Source organism: Macaca nemestrina, chromosome 12 (assembly GCF_043159975.1).
Source record: "Macaca nemestrina isolate mMacNem1 chromosome 12, mMacNem.hap1, whole genome shotgun sequence".
Taxonomy (NCBI): Eukaryota; Metazoa; Chordata; class Mammalia; order Primates; family Cercopithecidae; genus Macaca; species Macaca nemestrina.
In genome coordinates, this window is record NC_092136.1 from 125,990,044 (window position 1) to 126,008,549 (window position 18,506).

At 54.0% G+C, this 18,506-nt stretch overlaps 1 protein-coding gene and 1 long non-coding RNA gene across 10 annotated transcripts in view; one reads left to right on the top strand and one right to left on the bottom strand.

Annotated features, from left to right (window-relative positions):
- Window positions 1-1,096: 1,096 nt before the first annotated feature.
- Window positions 1,097-18,506, bottom strand: part of LOC105476237 (kirre like nephrin family adhesion molecule 3) — a 579,748-nt gene continuing 562,338 nt past the window's right edge. For 4 of the 8 annotated variants that reach the window (XM_011731960.2, XM_011731962.3, XM_011731961.3 and 1 more), the window contains 6 exons: window positions 15,091-15,289; window positions 13,531-13,566; window positions 9,590-9,772; window positions 7,052-7,161; window positions 3,235-3,321; window positions 1,097-2,621 (listed from right to left, as the gene is read on the bottom strand). In XM_011731960.2, coding sequence (XP_011730262.1) covers window positions 2,178-2,621; window positions 3,235-3,321; window positions 7,052-7,161; window positions 9,590-9,772; window positions 13,531-13,566; window positions 15,091-15,289 — 1,059 coding nt within the window. In that variant the 3' untranslated portion in view covers window positions 1,097-2,177. The remainder of the gene's footprint in view (window positions 2,622-3,234; window positions 3,322-7,051; window positions 7,162-9,589; window positions 9,773-13,530; window positions 13,567-15,090; window positions 15,290-18,506) is intronic. The other 4 variants (XM_011731964.3, XM_071076041.1, XM_011731965.3 and 1 more) reach the window with 2 other exon arrangements.
- Window positions 15,283-18,506, top strand: part of LOC105476236 (uncharacterized) — a 227,226-nt gene continuing 224,002 nt past the window's right edge. The window contains exons 1-2 of one of the 2 annotated variants that reach the window (XR_011611277.1): window positions 15,283-17,166; window positions 18,365-18,494. This is a non-coding gene — a long non-coding RNA (uncharacterized lncRNA). Of the gene's footprint in view, window positions 17,167-17,197; window positions 18,495-18,506 lie in introns of those variants that run through there. The other variant, XR_011611276.1, reaches the window with a different exon arrangement.

Here is an 18,506-nt window from a genome sequence, read left to right on the forward strand (position 1 = left end):
ATGGTCTACCCATATCCAAGGTGGGAAGACCAGGAGAAATAAGAGAAGTAAATGGACAGATCCTCTAAAGTCATCTTTTCCTTATTCCAGCACACCAAGGCATTGTGCATATGGTCTTGGATCTTTGTTCTCTGTTAGCCAAGGGAAAACATATATGGAAAGAAAGAAAGAACGCTTGCTGAGATTAACCTAGAGGGGGCAGGGGCCAGCATCCTGATGTCTATGCTAGGCCAGCATGGTACCAGCAGCAGAATGTGGGCTGTGGACGTGCACTTACCATTTCTGATCAGTTTTTACTCCCTCAGGCTTGGGGGCTGCAAAGGAAGCTAGCCAGGTTTCTGGGAAATTTTGAAGTACTTGGAAATATGATTGAAACAGAAAATTCCTCTGAGTGGAGGAGCTATGTAGGCTGTGTATAGAATCTGTGGATTGGGACCATCCAAGGAATCAGTGTCTGGAAAGCAGCACAAGCTGGTGTGGTGAAGGTTCCCATGATGAGTAAGGACTACCAGGGAAGGTTGGAGAAGAAAGGTTTAAAACTGACGAGGAACCTCCAACCCACCTTAGGGACAATTTGGGTTCTTTAAAGTTCCATTTGGATCCCAGTCCCTCAACAAGCACTCGAACTTGCCCCTGTTTATCCATCCCATCTGCCATGACCACATCAAGGCTCTTCTTAGAACATTATTTGAGTTGTATATTAAAGTGTTAGGGTGCCTGGTGGTCTAGACTCTTTCTAGGGGGTCTTGTTCTCTGAACCTTTAGAGGAGGAAATTTTCCCTGCTGAATATTGCTGAGAGGAAAGGTCCGGAATGGCCTGGCCAGTGTCTAGTGTGACCACTCTGCCTCTGAGCTATATTTGACTGAGTCAGGTGGTTGGTGAGTCCCACGCGTCCTCTGGATTGGGTCTACCCGCAAAGGAGAGGACTCAGCCTGTAGATTTTATTGCCACCACAACCAGAGCTGTCAACTGCCTTCAATGTCTAGGAAGATTGAATCAAAGGAGGGCAGAGAACCTTGGGTCCCCAACGCGTTCTATGAGCTCTTGGGTTCTTCCTGTGGTGCTTTGTAGGAACAAAAGAACAGAACAAACATGTTGGAGTACTGTCCCTAACATTTATTCTCAGGTGGTGACTGGGAGGGGTGAGGTGTAGATATACTTCCTCTCTTCTCGTGGAGCCTTACTGAAGACAGGATTGTCGTTCTTGTGTTTATCAGCTGAGAAGGGCAGTCTCGCCATCTTAAAGACCTGCCCTCCAGCCCCTTCAAATGCCACACCTCGCAGGAAGCACTCTCTCCACAACTGTTCAGAGAACCCTGACCAGAGAAGCTCCCGCACTTCTCATATTAACTCCGATTGTGCTGAGGGGGAGGGGAGGAGTACACAAAGCAGGAGGTGGGTGGGGAGGCTGGGGTCACACAGCCCAGGAGGGGCACGCCGGGCCAGGTGCTCCGTAAGCACAGGCTCCCTCCTCCCTCCCTCCCCCCCAGTGCACCAGGCTCTGGTGGGGCCGGTCCCACCGCAGAGTTCAGAGGCATCAAGTCCAAGGACAGAACTGCAAGAGTATGGACACGAAACACCAAACAAATTGGGGGTGGGCTCCCGGCCATCCTGGTGAGAGGGAGGCTCCTTTAGCCAAGGCCGTTTCTGGCTTCTCAGCCTCCAGGGTATGGGCTATGAGCAGCCGTGGGGAGCCGGGGTTTCTGGGGCGGCTCAGTGCTGGGAAGACCTCATCCCCCTCTCCCCAGGGCTGTATGGGAGCACAGGCACAGGGGCAGGGAGGGCTTGTGGTCAGCGAGGGGTAGAGCCCACGGAGAGTCCAGAGAGTGGACCGCAGTTTCGTGAAAGCAAAGTTCTAGCTGCCACTTGTGCCTGTGGGCAGAGCAGGTGGTAGAGGGGCCTCCAGGAAAGGGCCGGGGACATGGTGTCCAGCACTGAGCACAGCGCACTCGGCCGCGCCCTCTGTCTCCCCACCCGCCCACCTCTGGCACACCGCACCTGGGGACCCAGATTTGTGCTTGATCAGAGCTTCGAAGGAAGGCGGTGGCAGAGGCGCTGGGAGGCTGTCCTGGAGGTGGCCAGTTCTGGGGTCCTCTGCAAAGTACCCCTCGTCCCTGGACAACCGGAACCTGCCCTGCCCTCTTCCCTGGCCCATCCCACCCGCAGTGTGTGATCCTTAGACGTGAGTCTGCATCCGCCGCTGCAGGGGTCGGCTGGGGTCAGAGTTCTGGGACGAGGACTGGGAGTGGTGGGAGGAGGAGGCAGAAGCCTTGCTGGCCTTGTCGAACTGCACATAGCCGTCCTGCTTGCCGCTGCTGCTGACGCTGCTGTCACACTGCGTGTCCAGGAAGGAGCTGCTGTCGCTGAGGGAGCCTCTCTGGAACTCCCGCTCACAAAGCTCGATGGACGAGCTGCCCATCCCCAGCACGAACCGCTGCCCGTAGTCGTAGAGGCGGCCCTGGCCGCTCAGGGTGCTATAGATGTTGGTGAAGGACATGCCTGTGGGCACACGCTGCTTGCCCGCAGGACGCAGGTCGGGCTGGCAGCTGGAGAGGGAGATGGTTGGGGTTGAGTGGTGCTCTTTGAAGGTGTTGACGCTGTAGTAGCCATTGGTGGGGTCCTGGGTGGGCGAGAGAAAGAGGAGCATCACCTGGTGGAGCCTCCACTGAACATGACTGGGGTTTCCAGGCTGAGCCCGTCCTCTTATGCGGGGAGGGAAGAGGGAAGACAGGAGGAAGGGAGTGACCTGGTAGGGAGCAAACTCGGGGGTGAACAGCTGCGGGGAGGGTGCAGGGGCAGAAGGACACTGAGCAGGAGATGGCAGAAGGGGAACTGCGGACCCCAGGAGGGGAGGGCCGGCAAGGGTGAGGGCTGAGGGCCAAAGGAGGGAAGCAGAGGCTCTTGACTGGGTTTATGTCAGGGTGATGCAAGGTCATTTGGAAATCAGACTTTTTAATTGTTTTTATCCAGAACATGGATGCTTCATTTTGAATCTACATGTGAGGAGGCTATGGAAGAGAACTGGGGAGTCTCAGCATTAGCTCTCTCAGCCTCCTCATCGTTGGGGTGGGGAGAGCAGGTGCCTTAGGCAGGGACGGGTACCTGCCACCAAGCTGGCCTCTGGCCTTCTCTTCTCGACTTGCTGTCATTTGTTGTATAGATTTGGGGTTTGGGCCATCAGAGCTTAAGACCGGATTCCACGGCTGTGTCTTATAACCTGGGGCCCTTCTTACCTTCAGGTTCTGAAACTCTTTCTCCTCTTCTTTGAGCACCTCCAGCTGTTTCAGGACTGAGTCTTGCTGGAATTCACCCCGGTCCATCTGCAACCCAAAAAAGGCTGCTCAGTGGATCGGAGGTGGCTACACCTCCACTTCCCCCAGGGAAAAGATGAGATCAGAAACTCAAAAGATTGCCCTATATAAGCCCCACAACCCCTCACTGCCTGGACCATGTGGAAGACTCAGGATGAGTTCCTGGACCCCCATCCTAGGAGACAGGAAAGCAGCTGAGGGGGATGGGTAGGTCGGTGAGGTGAGGGGCAGTTAGGGGAGGCAAGGGGCAGGTATCTGAGGCCACACTTTCCTCGCTTGGGCGAGGGCATCACCAGAGATCTCACATGCCTGATTCAATTCCATTCACTGAACGTTTGTTGTAAAATGCCGGCCAGGTGCTCTGCTAAGGATCAGGGATCCACAGATTAACGTACATTAAGATACAGCTTTGCTCATCAGGGAGATGGACTTGTAGATAAATAATTTCAGAATATCAACCACTGGGCACGGCCAGGCTCCTTAGGGCAGTTTCTTATCCAGCGTGCAGGCCTAGTGCAGGCCTTAAGGAGTCACAAGGAATAACCATCTGTGAGATGCTGGCGACATGGGCCACACCTGTTATTCTAATGAAAAGTTATCTTCCTTAGAGATGCCAAGCAGCCTGAGGGCAAGGATCACTTCCTGCTTGTCTCTGGGTAACCCCACACCTGGTTCAGTGCTTTGCATGTTGTGGTCACTGACCTTGCATGCTTTTGGGATGGAATCTCTTAATTATTTGATTTGCCAATGCCTAGCACAGTGCCTGATACACAATAGAGCTGCTTCAAATCGTATGTATATGTTGAAGGAATAGGCAAAGTGGCTTAGCTCTAAATTACTAAAAATTAACATAATTATTAGACGTAAGATGAAAAAGCATACTCCACACACAGTGGGCGTATGAATTAATCTGAATAACCACAGTGATGCTTAACCTGCTTGCCATGTGTCTCTCTGCTAGTTGCATGGTATAGGTAGTAGGTTCCCTCCTACTCTCTGGGCTGGGATGTTTCTTCTCTCTTGCAACTTGCTTTCCTCGTTTCTTTTTGGAGCCCCGTGGAATGAGCCAAGGTGCTGCCACCCTGCTGCCTCCTCACTAAGGAGACCACGTGGTTCATTTTTCCAGTAAATGCTCTGGCACTGTCCGGCTTGGAGACCTTCTTTCCCATCAGATTCAATTGCTAAGTCTGCCTCTCCTTGCAGATGGGTCTGTCTTGGGGCCAGGAGGTGAAAGGAATGGGAGAATGACGATCTCCTCAAGGGGTGGCTTAGCCCAGAGCCCACAGCAAGTCCCTTCTGCTCCCGCCTGACGCTGAGCGGCCCACACTCTTGCTGTGGGTTTGGACTAAGGGATGTGGAGACAGTCTGAGGCAAACAGAATGTCCCAGTGGGAGAGAATTCAAGGTCCCATTTGGGATGAAGGACACACCTGATTAAGCTTAAGTATAGAGACATCATCCCTTCTGAGGTCTAGGCTGTGGTTTCCTCCCTCATAAAATTAAACACTCCACTGTGTCAGGCCCTGTGTTAGGCCCCGGGGGAAACAGATGAGCGTAGACTCGAACATGACCTTTGCCCTCGAGGAACTCTGGGATAACTGGGGAAGCTAACATGGAACGGGGGGAATGCACTATAAAGGAGGCACATACAAAGTGTTTTGGGAGAGCAGAAGGTGCACAGCTCTGCCAGGGGCGGGGAGGACAAGCCCGGAACATCTTGGAGTTGATTGTTATAAGAGAATGTGAAATTCAACAGACAAAATTAGCAGGCAGAGGGAACAGCCGGTGCACAGGCCTTTGAAGTCTAAAAGACTCGAAGGCCAGGAATCAAGCTCTTTGGCATGTCTGGAAGGCCAGATGCACTTGGCCGGAAAATGGAGCTGGAGAGGTTGGTGGCTGCCTGGCACTGAGGAGCCCTGATGACACACCAGGAAGTTGGACTTTGTCCAGCAGATGTGGGGAGCCGCCGAGGAATTTTAAGTGGGCAAGTAACAGGACCAGATTTGCATTTTAGAAAGACTCCTTTCTCAAGGCTCTCGAGGGTGGATTGAGAAAAGAGACAAAAGACTAGAAGGCTGACACCAACTGGGAGGCTGCTGTAATCATCCAGGGGAGGAAGGATGAGGCCGGAAGTCAAGAAGTGATGGTGGAGGACAGGTGGGGCACACATTTGAGACACTTTTTGAAGTGGAATTGACAGGACCTGAAAATCAATTGGAGAGAGAAAGCGTAGCCAAGGGAAAAGTCAGTTTGACTCAGTAAACGTCTCTACCGGGGTCTGTGTAAGGCTCTGAAGACCCCAGGATTAACACAGCAGCAGCTGCTCACCCTCTAGCAACATAAATAGCTAATATTTGTTGAGCACTTACTGTGTTCCATGGGCTTCAAGCCCTTCTGAGTTTTGCCCACTTCACCCTCACCACAGCCCTGTATACTGTGGCTTTCAGACCCATTTCATGGATGAGGACACTGAGGCACCAAAAAGCCCATCTACTTTATCCCTTGCTTCGCCGCCTCCACTCCAACATGTTACAACCAAGGCAACTAGAAACTTCTAGCATAGGCCGGGCGCGGTGGCTCAAGCCTGTAATCCCAGCACTTTGGGAGGCCGAGACGGGCGGATCACGAGGTCAGGAGATCGAGACCATCCTGGCTAACCCCATGAAACCCCGTCTCTACTAAAAAAATACAAAAAACTAGCCGGGCGAGGTGGCGGGCGCCTGCAGTCCCAGCTACTCGGGAGGCTGAGGCAGGAGAATGGCATAAACCCAGGAGGCAGAGCTTGCAGTGAGCTGAGATCCGGCCACTGCACTCCAGCCTGGGTGACAGAGCGAGACTCTGTCTCAAAAAAAAAAAAAAAAAAGAAACTTCTAGCATGGTTGTCTAGGTTTCTGCCTGGACAACTGGGTAGATGATGGCCCATAAATGGGGATTCGGAAGGGGAGGAGCAGGCTTAATGTGGCTGGAGAAGTGATGAGTTCACTTGCAATCCAGTCCCCAAGGAGGAACCTGTGTTTCGTGCAGACTTCGTTTTGGTGGGGTGTGGCGGATGAGGGAGAGGACTTGTATTGAATATCTATAATAGCTATGTGTGTGTGTGCAGTGGGTTGGGGGGGATTATATGTTATATAACAACATATTGTGGCAATTTATGCATATGTCTTTTCTCCTTACGGAAGAGCCAGGCTCTCTGAAGGCTGGACTGCAACTTTTTCGTTGTTATTGTTTTGAGATGGAGTCTCGCTCTCACCCAGGCTGGGGTGCAATGGCCTGAGCTCAACTCACTGCAACCTCCACCTCCCGGGTTCAAGCAGTTCTCCTGCCTCAGTTTCCCTAGTAGCTGGGATTACAGGCGCCTGCCACCACGCCCAGTTAATTTTTGTATTTTTAGTAGAGATGCAGTTTCACCATGTTGGCCAGGCTGGTCTTGAACTCCTACCCTCAAGTGATCCTCCCAACTCGGTCTCCCAAAGTGTTGGGATTACAGGCGTGAGCCACTGCGCCTGGCCTGCACTGCATCTTAGATGCCTTTGAGTCTCCCAGAACACAAGCACAGTATAGCAGGCACACAATCACATTTGTTGGCTGACAGTGTGTGCCTCACCTATTGTGGGGTGGGCGGGGGGCATCTTGACCGCTGCTTTGCTTTTTGGAAGCATCTAGGTCATTGAGAAGCCTCTAGTCCCAGGACCTTCTGGGAATGGGTCACGGGATGGGATGGGGCGTAATCGCATTCTTACCATTAGCTGCTTGATGGTGGAGTGCTCCTCAGCCTCCCGACCAGAGGCCGGTTCCTTGTGGACAATTTCCACTCGGATATCATTTTTGGCTGACACAACACCTTTGAGATCTGGAGATAAAATAGTAAAGTGTAGATGATAGATTTAGTTCTTACTTTTGAGATGTCAAGCTCCCTTGCAGTCCCCTGCCTCCGCTCTGCCACCCTCTGCTTTTCCCCTTCAGCCCCTGAACTCGGCAGCTTCACTGACCCGCCACCAACAGAACCTCCATATGGAGATGCTGTGGGCATTTGGGCCTCAGAGGAGGCTGACCCCATGGGCGGCCTGGCTCCTGTCACATGCCCCTCAGCCATGCACCCTTGGCTTGAAAGATTGTCTTCAGCCACTTGTCCACCTTACTGAGCTAGGTCCTTTTCATCCTACTGAATTCTCACTTCTTTCTAGAAGTCTTCTCTGACTTACTCTACCAGGCAGACTCCGATCCCTCCATTCATAGAACCACAAATCTCAGTGTTGGAAAGGACCTTAAATTGCCCATGGCCAACCCCCATCTAAAGAGAAACACCCCTGAGGCGCTGGGCAGCTTCTCTGTGGACGCCTCCATGATGGAAGCTTTACTGCCACTTCTGCAGGAGGCAGCCTGTTTCTAGTTGGAGAACTCTGTTAGAACATTCTTGGCTGGACGCGGTGGCTCACGCCTGTAATCCCAGCACTTTGGGAGGCCAAGGTGGGCAGATCACGAGGTCAGGAGTTTGACACCAGCCTGACCAACATGGTGAAACCCTGTCTCTATTAAAAATCCAAAAATGAGCTGGGCATGGTGGTGGGCACCTGTAATGCCAGCTACTGGGGAGGCTGAGCACGAGAATCACTTGAATGAACCCGGGAGGCGGGGGTTGCAGTAAGCTGAGATTGTGCCACTGCGCTCCAGCCTGGGCAACAGGGCAAGACTCCGTCTCAAAAGAGAAAAAAAAAAAAAAAGGGAAATTCTTGAGGAGCTGGCGCTGTGGCTCATGCCTGTAATCCCAGCACTTTGGGAGGCTGAGGCAGGCAGACCACTTGAGGCCAGGAGTTCGAGACCAGCCTGGGCAACATGGTGAAACCCTGTCTCTGCAAAAAATTTAAAAAATAGCCAGGCATGGTGGCACACGCCTGTAATCCCAGTGACTCAGGAGGCTGAGGCATGAGAATCGCTTGAACCTGGGAGGCAGAGGTTGCAGTGAGCTGAGATCATGTCACTGCACTCCAGCATGGCCAAAAGAGAGAGACTCTCTATCAAAAAAAATCATATGTATATATATGCATATATATGTGTGTGTGTGTATATATGCATATATATGTGTGTATATATATGTGTATGTGTATATATTTATATGCTCCCCTATAATTTCCACTGAGAGGGTGGTGATGGAGGTCCTGAGACCACATTATTGCTGGGGTGGTCATGAGAGCCAAGGCTGCTTAGCTCGGAGTGCAGGAGACACAAGGGGAACAGCTTTCTTCAGACATGTGCAGGCTGCTGAGTGGAGGAGGAGACCATCCCGGTGATTGATTTTGTGCATTACACTCATACAATATTTTTTTTTTTTTTTTTTTGAGACGGAGTCTCGCTCTGTCGCCCAGGCTGGAGTGCAGTGGCCAGATCTCAGCTCACTGCAAGCTCCGCCTCCCGGGTTCCCGCCATTCTCCTGCCTCAGCCTCCCAAGTAGCTGGGACCACAGGCGCCGCCACCTCGCCCGGCTAATTTTTTGTGTTTTTAGTAGAGACAGGGTTTCGCCATGTTAGCCAGGATGGTCTCGATCTCCTGACCTTGTGATCCGCCCGTCTCGGCCTCCCAAAGTGCTGGGATTACAGGCTTGAGCCACCGCGCCCGGCCTACACTCATACAATATTAGTGCCAGATGGGGTCATCAGGGTCGTATCCTCATTATAAATGATTAAGCCAAGGCCTGGAATCGCTGTAGCTGGCCCAGGGTCATGTGGCAGAAAAGGTGGGACTGGAACACTGTGTCTCCATTGCCTTCACCTGTTCTCTGCCATCCAATCTCTCACGCATATCTCCTGGGTGCATGCAACTCTTCAAGCATGCACTAACACTAGAATTTTATTGGTAATCACTGAAGACCTTTACAAGTTTGCTATAAGCAATTCCTTTATTGCTTCCCCACCCACTCCCCCACAGCTCTGTGAGTGACCCGATTTTTCTGGTGAGACTAGCAGCTCTTTAGTTTATTTTTATTTTGTTGTATAGATGGGGTCTTCCTAGACTAACAGCTCTTGTAGAGCAAGGATCAAACCACAAACCACTTTTCCCCCTATCTTTCTGTACAGTTCCTGATCGAAAGAGCTATGTGTTCAATCCAAAATGCTGGCTGCCCTGCAGATGAAGCTCAGTCTAGTCCAGGTCAACCTCAGCCTACTGCCCACTCTGCCAGAAGCCATGTTGCCCAGGCTCACATACACCGATACATCAGACCCACTCCCTGCCCAGGAGCTCACAGCACTGTTAGGACCCCTGTTCATTGCACTCCTGCTTACTTGCTCTCCGGGGCAGCCTAAGCCTGGCCTTTTTCTCTGTCCCCCTCCCTGAGATCCCGGATCTCCCTCCCGTACTTCTCTGGGAACGGGCACAGCAGAAGGCCACGATGGTTGCCATAAGGACGAGGAAGGCCACACCAGCTCCTACGGCCACCCCAATGATGACGGCCATCGGCACAGACTCTGTGGGAGAGAAGCGGGCACAGCTGACGAGGGATGGGGAATGGCCTACTATCCCCCCAAGATCTCACCCCGTTCCTGTGGGTGCAGCCCCTGCCACATGGGGCCCTCCTGGGAAATGCCTCAGTCGGGCCTGGGCAGGCACAGGCCGAGTCCAACCGGGGTCAGCTCTAGCTGGGACTGCAAAGACCAGGGTGGAGGACACGGGGGCTTGGTGGGTGGAGGAGAGGGCGGGGGAACTGGGGCAAAGGGCAGAGGAAGGAGAGCGAGGCAGGCAGACACGGAGAAGGGAGGGCCAGGGAACAGGAGGACCGGAGATGAAGGGTGAGGCTGGCACGATGGAGCTCTCTCTGGCATTAAACAGGAATGCTCTATCACACTTTGGCCAGTGAGTCATAGGCCCTGGCTTTTTTTTGAAAAACGACTATGGTCACTGCCCTTGTTTGTTCAGAATGTTCTCTCCTTCCCTTCCCTTTCTCGGGTGAATACAGAGGACATCCAGCTCTTAGCATTTCCAGGTCTAAGCAGCTTCCCTGCAGGTCTGCTGGGCATCAGTTGTGGCCCTCAGGTGTCCAAGTCTCAGGGGCCAGGGAGCAGGGTTACAGCTTCTCCACTGCAACCTCTTTAAGGAGAGAGGCCCCTTTCCCTCCATCTCCAGGTCTGCAGCTTCTCCCTGGAGGCCTCCCCTCTGAGCATCCTTGCACCCCTCCCGGCAAGAGAGGCCCACACACTGGGCAGGCAAGGCCTCACCCCTGCTGAGTCTCTGCCGCCTGTCTCCTGCCCAAGCCGAGTGGGGGTAGGGATAGGGAGGGTAAGGATGGAGTTGGGGGTGATCTTCCAGACAGCTCTGGCCCTTCTACGGCTGCAAGTGGGGCCTGAGCACACGATCTGGGGCCATGAGGAGTCCATCAGGAACAGAACTAGAGAATGCTGGGGCAGGGAGAGCTTGGGGCTCTCACTGAGGTCCAGAGAAGTCAAGTGATTTGGCCAAGGACACACAGGAGCTGCACAGCCAGGGTCAATCTAGGTCTCCTGTCACTGCCCTCGCCCCTCCACTCACCCCACTCCCACCCTGTCCAGCTCCACCCACAGAGTGACATGTGAGATCCTCTACATCTCATATGCTCGGTACCACCCAGGCTGCCGCTGCTCCGAGTCCTGGCTCCATCCCTTCTTCTGAGCAACGGACTTTGCCTTTCTTATATCTGTAGAGTGGGGATAATGCTACCGCCCCTCTGAGAGTTGTTATGGGCTTGAGCTGGGTGTGTGGGCAGAGGCCTCGGAGCAGAGTCTGGTACCCAGCCCTGTTTGGTGTTTGCTGTTGTTGTTACCTGGGAAGGGGTCACCAGCAGTTCACAGTCCTTTATTTTTGGGACGAAGTCTGGCTGTGACGCCCAGGCTGGAGTGCAGTGGCATGATCTCAGCTCACTGCAACCTCTGCCTCCTGGTTCAAGTGATTCTCCTGACTCAGCCTCTTGAATAGCTGGGATGACAGGCGCCCACCACCATGCCTGGCTAATTTTTGTATTTTTAGTAGAGATGGGGTTTCACCATATTGGCCAGGCTGGTCTCAAACTCCTGACCTCAGGTGATCCGCCCGCCTCAGCCTCCAAAAGTGCTGAGATTACAGGCGTGAGCCACTGCGCCTGATCAGCAGTTCACAGTCTTAAAGGCCAGGAAAGCTCCTTTTAAAGACTGAGCCCCTCCCCAGCCTACCCTGCGTTCGTCAGTGTGGGCGACTGGGGACAACTAGGTATCCGTTCTGGGTTACAACCCAACAAGCCTTTTGTTGTCTTTTTCTTTAAAGAGAGGAGAAAGACCTCAAACCCTGGCCTCTGAAGATGCTGGTGGGAGGAGGCATCGAAGGGTGGCGGTAGGGGGGCAGCCATTTGCCCTCCGGCCAGAGGAAGCTGGCGCCCCTGGCTGGCAGTGTTGTTAGTTAAGTTGGCGCATCCCTTTGCCACCCCAGGACTTGCACACGAAGCCATTCGTTACCTACCGATTAGTGGCCAGGACAACTGCGGGGGTGACGGGGAGGGGACCAAGAGGAAGAGGTAGACACTTGGGGGTTGAAACGCGAGGTGCCCAAGTTGGTTCAAGAGTCAGACTGAGAAAAGGGGCTGGGACTCAGCTGAGCTTGCCTTGCCCAATAGATGACAGTGTCTCTAGGTTTCAGTTCCATGAGGAAAGGGAAACGGCTTTGGCAGCTCATGGACTCTCTGCTTTGGAATTGGATGGATTTGGGTTGGTTTCTCCTCAGATTCCTGGTAACTTTCCTTGGAAAAACACAGGGCTTGTCTCAGCAGAACTCAGAGCCAAAGTATGCCCATGGAAGGCTCCTTAACACCTCTGGGCCTCAGTGCCTTGTCTGCAGCCTGGAGAGCTGGGCAGCGGCATTGAAGGTGCCTTCCGATCCTGGGATCCACAGCCCGTGTTTCCACATGCTGCTGACGGCTGGGGGGGGGCGCCCTCTTAGCGGGACAATGGTCCCTGGGCAGGTGGGCAGGGGGAGAGCAGGGGGTCCTGTGGGGGTGAGCGCCCCGGGGTGGCATCCCTTTCCAGTCCCCAGCCTGCCCGTGTGTGTTTCTTCCTTGCCTGGCTCCCTCAGGTTTGGCCTAGGGTGATGTGCAGGCCCCTCCTCTCTGCACAGAGCCTTCCCTGCATGGCCCCTGGAGAGAGACTGGAGGGAGGGGCTGTCCCCGCTCAGCCTCCCCTCCATCCAAGGAGGTTGCCAGGCACCAGGAGTCAGCCACCGAGGGGAGAGGGTGTTAGGGAGCTCTGGATGAGTGTCAGCAGACACAGGAGACACGGAGACAGGAGACACCACCCTTAGCATTAGCACGGACCTGGGGAGAATGCAGCGGGAGGCTGGCAGCTTTCTGGGTTGCCCCAGCGTGGGCTGCAGGGGCCTCTGTGAGCGACCTGTGCCCTGGGTTGGTGCTCTGATAGGGGCATGTCTGCCAGGAGGGGCAGAGGCAGGGGCACGAGGATCCCACGTAGAGCTTGAGGAGGTAACACGGGCCAGGGGCCAGTGTGGCAGGAGGCCTAGAGTGGAGGACCACTCAAGTCTTCAGCATGGCCATAGAGCCTGGCATGCTGGTCCTGATTCTCTTTTCTGTTTTTCTGCTTGGGGGTGGGGTTGAGAGCAACCCAGGGGGCATGATGACTGCTTTGCTGTCTGTGCCTGGGGAGGGAGGCGCTGCCCTGCAGCCTCAGCCTGGGGTGAGATGACACTTCCACGGGGACTGCAGGAGTAGGGAGGGGTGGCAAACAGCAAGCATGGATGCACAAGCCACAGCAGGGGCTGGGGCCCCCGGTGTCCTGGGAAGCAGTGGCCAAGCTGGTGATGATGTGGAGAAGTAGGAAGGGTCGGAGAGAGCCTGGAAGCAGAAGGCAGTCAGGACAGGGACCAGCTGACCCCAGAGGCCAGCTGACCCCAGAGGCCAGGAGTCAGGGCTCCCGAAGAGAAAGGATGGAAGGAATGGAGCAGGGAAGAGTGAGAGCCAGTGTCCCAGAGCGGAAGGAGTTGTGGGTTCCAGCGGCAGGCAGGAGACAGGTCTCTGGGGTCCCTAGGCCCAAGATGGCTGGGACCCCCCCGCCCCGCTGCTCTGACTACACTAAACCCTCAGGACGGGGGAGGGCAGAGACATTATTGGCCAGCACAGGCCTCCCTACCCCCTGCTGGGTTCCCTCCCCAGCTAGCCAAGAAATCCCTTCCCCCACCCCCTGCCCAGGGCCATTCTCATCATCTCCTTCCGTACCTGCTTCCAGCCCGGCTCCCGACTTCATTTCCGAACCTGTTTGGAAATAAAGCAAGCGTCTACAGCCAGGGCCTGGCTGGCCAGGGTAGGGTGGGACTGGGGATTAGCTGCTTGAGGGGGGCTGGGTGAGGGGTTCCTTTCCCAGTCATGTCTCTGGGACCCCCAACAGATCCAGGCTAGCCCAGTTGAACTTGGAGTTCATTCAGACTGACTTAGAGACTGGAGGGGCTAGGGACCAGAGAGAGAAATCATGTCTCGGAGGGGTCTGGGAAGGTTGGGGTGAGAACACTTGGGGGAGGGCATGGGGGTGGGGGCACCAAGGAGAAGACACGGAGGGTAGGCAACAGGGGACCAGGAAGGTTTGGGATGATGTGTGGATGATATTATGCAAATTATGTGCAAAGCATTATGCAAAGCAGCATCTATTAGGGAAGAGGTGTTGGGAGATACTGTGTGATTTGACCCATAGGTGTGATCCTGGTGTGGTCCACTGAGGCCTGGGGACCCTACTGAGACCACCCACTTGGCCTAGAATCTCTTGCTGGGTCTGACAGCCTGCGAATGGGCCTTTACGTAAGAGGGTGTCAGAGACTGCCAGGACTGAGGCCTCCTGGGCGCCCGAGGCCCATCCAAAGGCCCAGGCCCAGCTGAGCACGAATCCCTGGTCCACCATGGCTTAGCCCCTGCTGGCAAAAGGGCAAGATTGACCACCCCTCTCAGAACCCGGCTTGCTGCTGGCTGTGGTGGAGCTTCCGGAGCCACCCCTCCGGGCCCCTCCAAGGCTCCCCATCCTGCTGTCTGTGCCTGAGAGCTCCAAGCAGACCTGGAGATCTGAGCATCTTTGACCAGGAGCTGGGACGTCAGTGCACGGGGGCTAGTGGGGTGAGCCTTCTTCCTCCTCCTTCTCACCCACCGGACTGCTTTGCCCAGCGCTGCCTTTGCGGCACAGGGGTCCCTGTGCCTCCTAGGTCTGCAGGTGGTGTGAGCCCAGCCCCCGGCCCTAGGGATCTGGACAAACAAGCCCGACCCCTTAGCTTTGGAGTGGGTGCCCTCTGTGGGACTTCCGTCTGAGTAACTGGATGGGCTTGTCATCTTCACTGTGGCTGGGCCAGGTTCCCAGCACACCCATGCCAGTATATCCCACGCTCCACCCAGGTATGACACCTCCCAAAGGGCACTTTGGTGTCAGACCAGGGCCCACGGCGGAGGGCAGGGCGCAGAAGCCGAGGCCTCTGGAGGCTGCTGGGCAGCTTGTCATTGCCACCCGCCTGCTCATTGCTGTGGTCACCTCCTACTGAAGTATCGCCCTCAAGGGCTGCCGCTCTGAGCTGTGTGCTTCCCTTTCTTGGTTCCTGGTGGAGGCTGGTGGCCCTTGCTTCAGCGAGAGCCTGGCTGAGGAGGCTTGTGGCTGGCTAGGCTGTGTGGTCGGCCAGGAGGAGCACTGTGGCTTGTCCTTGGGCCCCGGCCCACCTTGCAGCCACCTGGGCCCTGCCCTAGGCGAGGAGAGGGCCCCTCTGGTTCCATCATTCATCGTTCCCTCACGGCCCTGGCAGCTCTCACCTTGCTCCTTGAGCCGGATGATCTCAGTATCGGAGCCGAAGCTGTTCCAGGCCGTGCAGTTGTAGATGGTCTGGAAGTCGGCCCGCACGATGTTGCTGATGGTCAGGGTGGAGATGACGCCCTCCTCGGTGCTGATGGTCTCCACCGTGTAGCGCCCCGATGTCCCCGACTCCAGAACGTTCTCCTTCCAGGACCAGGCCTGTCCGGGGGCGCAGAATCAGGAGCAGACTCCACCAGAGGGGCCCAGGACACGCCCACACCAGAGTCACAGTGCCACTGCCCTGCTCATGTTCATGCTCACTGCCACACACTAACACATGTACACTCGGGTATGTATGCAGGCACACACGCCACACACCACAAATATGCACACATGCAGGTGCACACACAACACACATCACCACACATGTGCATGCACAACATCCCACACAGCACAAACATGCATGTACACATGTGCACACACAACACACAAACACATGTCAATGCACAGCACCGCACACATGGTCAACACATTTATATACATACCACACACCATAAATGTGCACCCATTATAACACACACAACATACACATACCACCAATGTGTATACACACAGGCTTGTGCACACGCACCACAAACATGCATACGCAAGTACATGTACCACAACACACATAAACATGCATCACAGCATATGCACACACCAAATCACACACATCACATCGCACACATGCCTGCATACATGTGCACATGCCACAACATGCATACACACCTCACAATACATGCACATCACACTTCACACTAAAAACATGATACAGACATGTACATACACATGGCAGACACGATACCACATCTACACGCAACACACAGACACTCCCCCAAATACATGTACACATGCACACACACCAAGATGCACACACTATATGCCACATACAATACAAGCATGCTTACACGCATGTATGTACCACAACACACACTGCAACACATGTACGCATTCGCCATACACACACCATCATGTGTACATACAGGTACACACACTGACATACACACACACCATGTGCTCACACACACAAGTACACCACCGACAGATATACATGTTCACATATGCCATGACACACATACATGACAACACACCCACACCACACATGTACACAATCCACAAGCACAAGCACACACACATACTCCGGGGCATCCTCAGAGGGTCTTTCCATCCCAGAAGGGGGCCTGGGGAGCATCATTCGGGGCAAAGTGGGCACCCTGCTGGCCTGCGCCCTGCGCCTCCACACAAGTGTCCCCTGGGACTGCGGCTGCCTGGGCGGGTGTGAGTTAGGACAGCAGCCCCATGAATGCGTCTACCTGTGTGACATTGTATGTCTGTGTGAGAAATGTGTCTACAGAGCTGTGTCTGCGATCACCTTTGTCTACCTTAGTTTACAGGGCTGCTGGTTAACAGTTTTCAGAGCCGGCCACATACACTGTCTGCACCTCATCGTGTAAGCGCCTTGCACACCCTGGTTCAGGGCTGATGAGAGGGACTGAGTTTCTCAAACTCGGTGCTGTTGTCATGCTGGACTGACCCATTCCTGGCTGTGGGGCTGTCCCAGGCAGTGCAGGATGTCAGCAGCACCCTGGCCCCTACACACCCAGTGCCAGGAGTATCCTCCAAGTAATGACAACCAAAGTGTCCCCAGGCACTGCCAAATGTCCCCTGGGGCCAGCGAGAACCGCTGGCCTAGAATCAGATATTTCTGGAGAGAAGGTGCGAAAATGTCCAAGAGTGAATGGAATATTTGACAGTGAGCTTGTGTTACATTTATAATTAAAAACATTAAAGAATAAAATGAATGACGAGGCATAGGTATTAGTTTTATTTGTGAGTTCTTGCAATTTTTTTTGTGAATCTTTCAGAAAGCGAATGAACTGAATGCTTGAGAAAGTGTGTAGCGGCAATAATACTCTAATAATATCTTAGTTTACAGGATGACAGTTTCAACTGGTGCAGCCTGGGTGTCAGCCCCCGCATGCACAGATTAGGAGTGACCTCAGCTGCTCCATGTCTGGGCCAACCCCACCCTCCCTGCACTGCCGCCTTGTGAAAAGGTACAGCTGCCCTGCCCACTCCACCCCTGGGCAGTCTTCTAGCAGGATTTTGCCAGACACTGGGAATTACTACAAATAATAGTTTTCCCCAGTAGTGCTATAAAATGCTCACTTTTCTTTGTTTTCATGCCTGAGATCCCTCCAGTTTCAGATGGATTTGGGTACAAGACTCTGCCCCCTGGATCACTAAAAATACAAAAAAACTAGCCGAGTGTGGTGGCAGGTGCCTGTAATCCCAGTTACTGGAGGTCGAGGCAGGAGAATTGCTTGAACCCAGGAGGCAGAGGTCGCAGTGAGCCAAGATTGCGCCATTGCACCCAGCCTGCGCCATTGCACCCAGCCTGCGTGATAGAGTGAGACTCTGTCTCAAAAAAGAAAGAAAGAAAGAAAGAAAAGACTCTGCCCTCACCTTAAACTTTGTTGTAGAGACAGGGTCTCACTATGTTGCCCAGGCTCGTCTCAAACTCCTGGGCTCAATTGATCTTCCCACCTCAGCCTTCCAAAGTGCTGGGATTACAGACATGAGGCTCCGTGCTCAGCAAGACCCTCCCTTTAAAAAAATGCAAATGCTGGCTGGGCACAGTGGCTCATGCCTGTAATCCCAGCACTTTGGGAGGCTAGGGTAGGAGGATCAATTGAGCCCAGGAGTTTGAGACCAGCCTGACCAACATGGTAAGACCCCGTCTCTACTGAAAATACAAAAATTAGCTAGGCATGGTGGCAGATGCCTGTAATCCCAGCTACTCAGAAGGCTGAGGCACGAGAATTGCTTGAACCCAGGAGGTAGAGGTTGCAGTGAGCCGAGATTGTGTCACTGCATTCCAGCCTGGGTGACAGAGCGAGACTCCATCTCAAAAAAAAAAAAAAAAAAAAAAAAGGCAAGCAAATACCTGGTAGGAGGTGCTGAGGGTGGACTCCTCAGTTGCCTTAGCTGCACTGCAAGGATAAGTTCTTTGAAGAAGGGAGGGAGACTGGAATGGTCACTTTAGAGGGGATGATTGATAGGTAACAGGGCAGGCTACCATGGACGGTAAAGGCCGTGGAGACCTGGCAAGGAGGACTCAGGGAGGCACAGAAAGGAGTTGCTAACTATTAACTGCACTCTAAGATTTTGCTAAATACTGGCCTGGAGCCCAGGAAAGGGAAGAAGTCATTTGTCTTTTCTCTCCACTACCCTCGTGTGCCCCTCTGCCCTTAGGATGCGGAATTTGGTCAGAACTGTTCATGTCAGAGCTCAGCAGAACGGCAGATGAATCCTGGGAGAGCACTGCCTATTCTGAGAAAGGCCTGCAATTTGGTCTTCGCGACGCTTTTCCAAGACAGCCAAGGCAGGTATAATT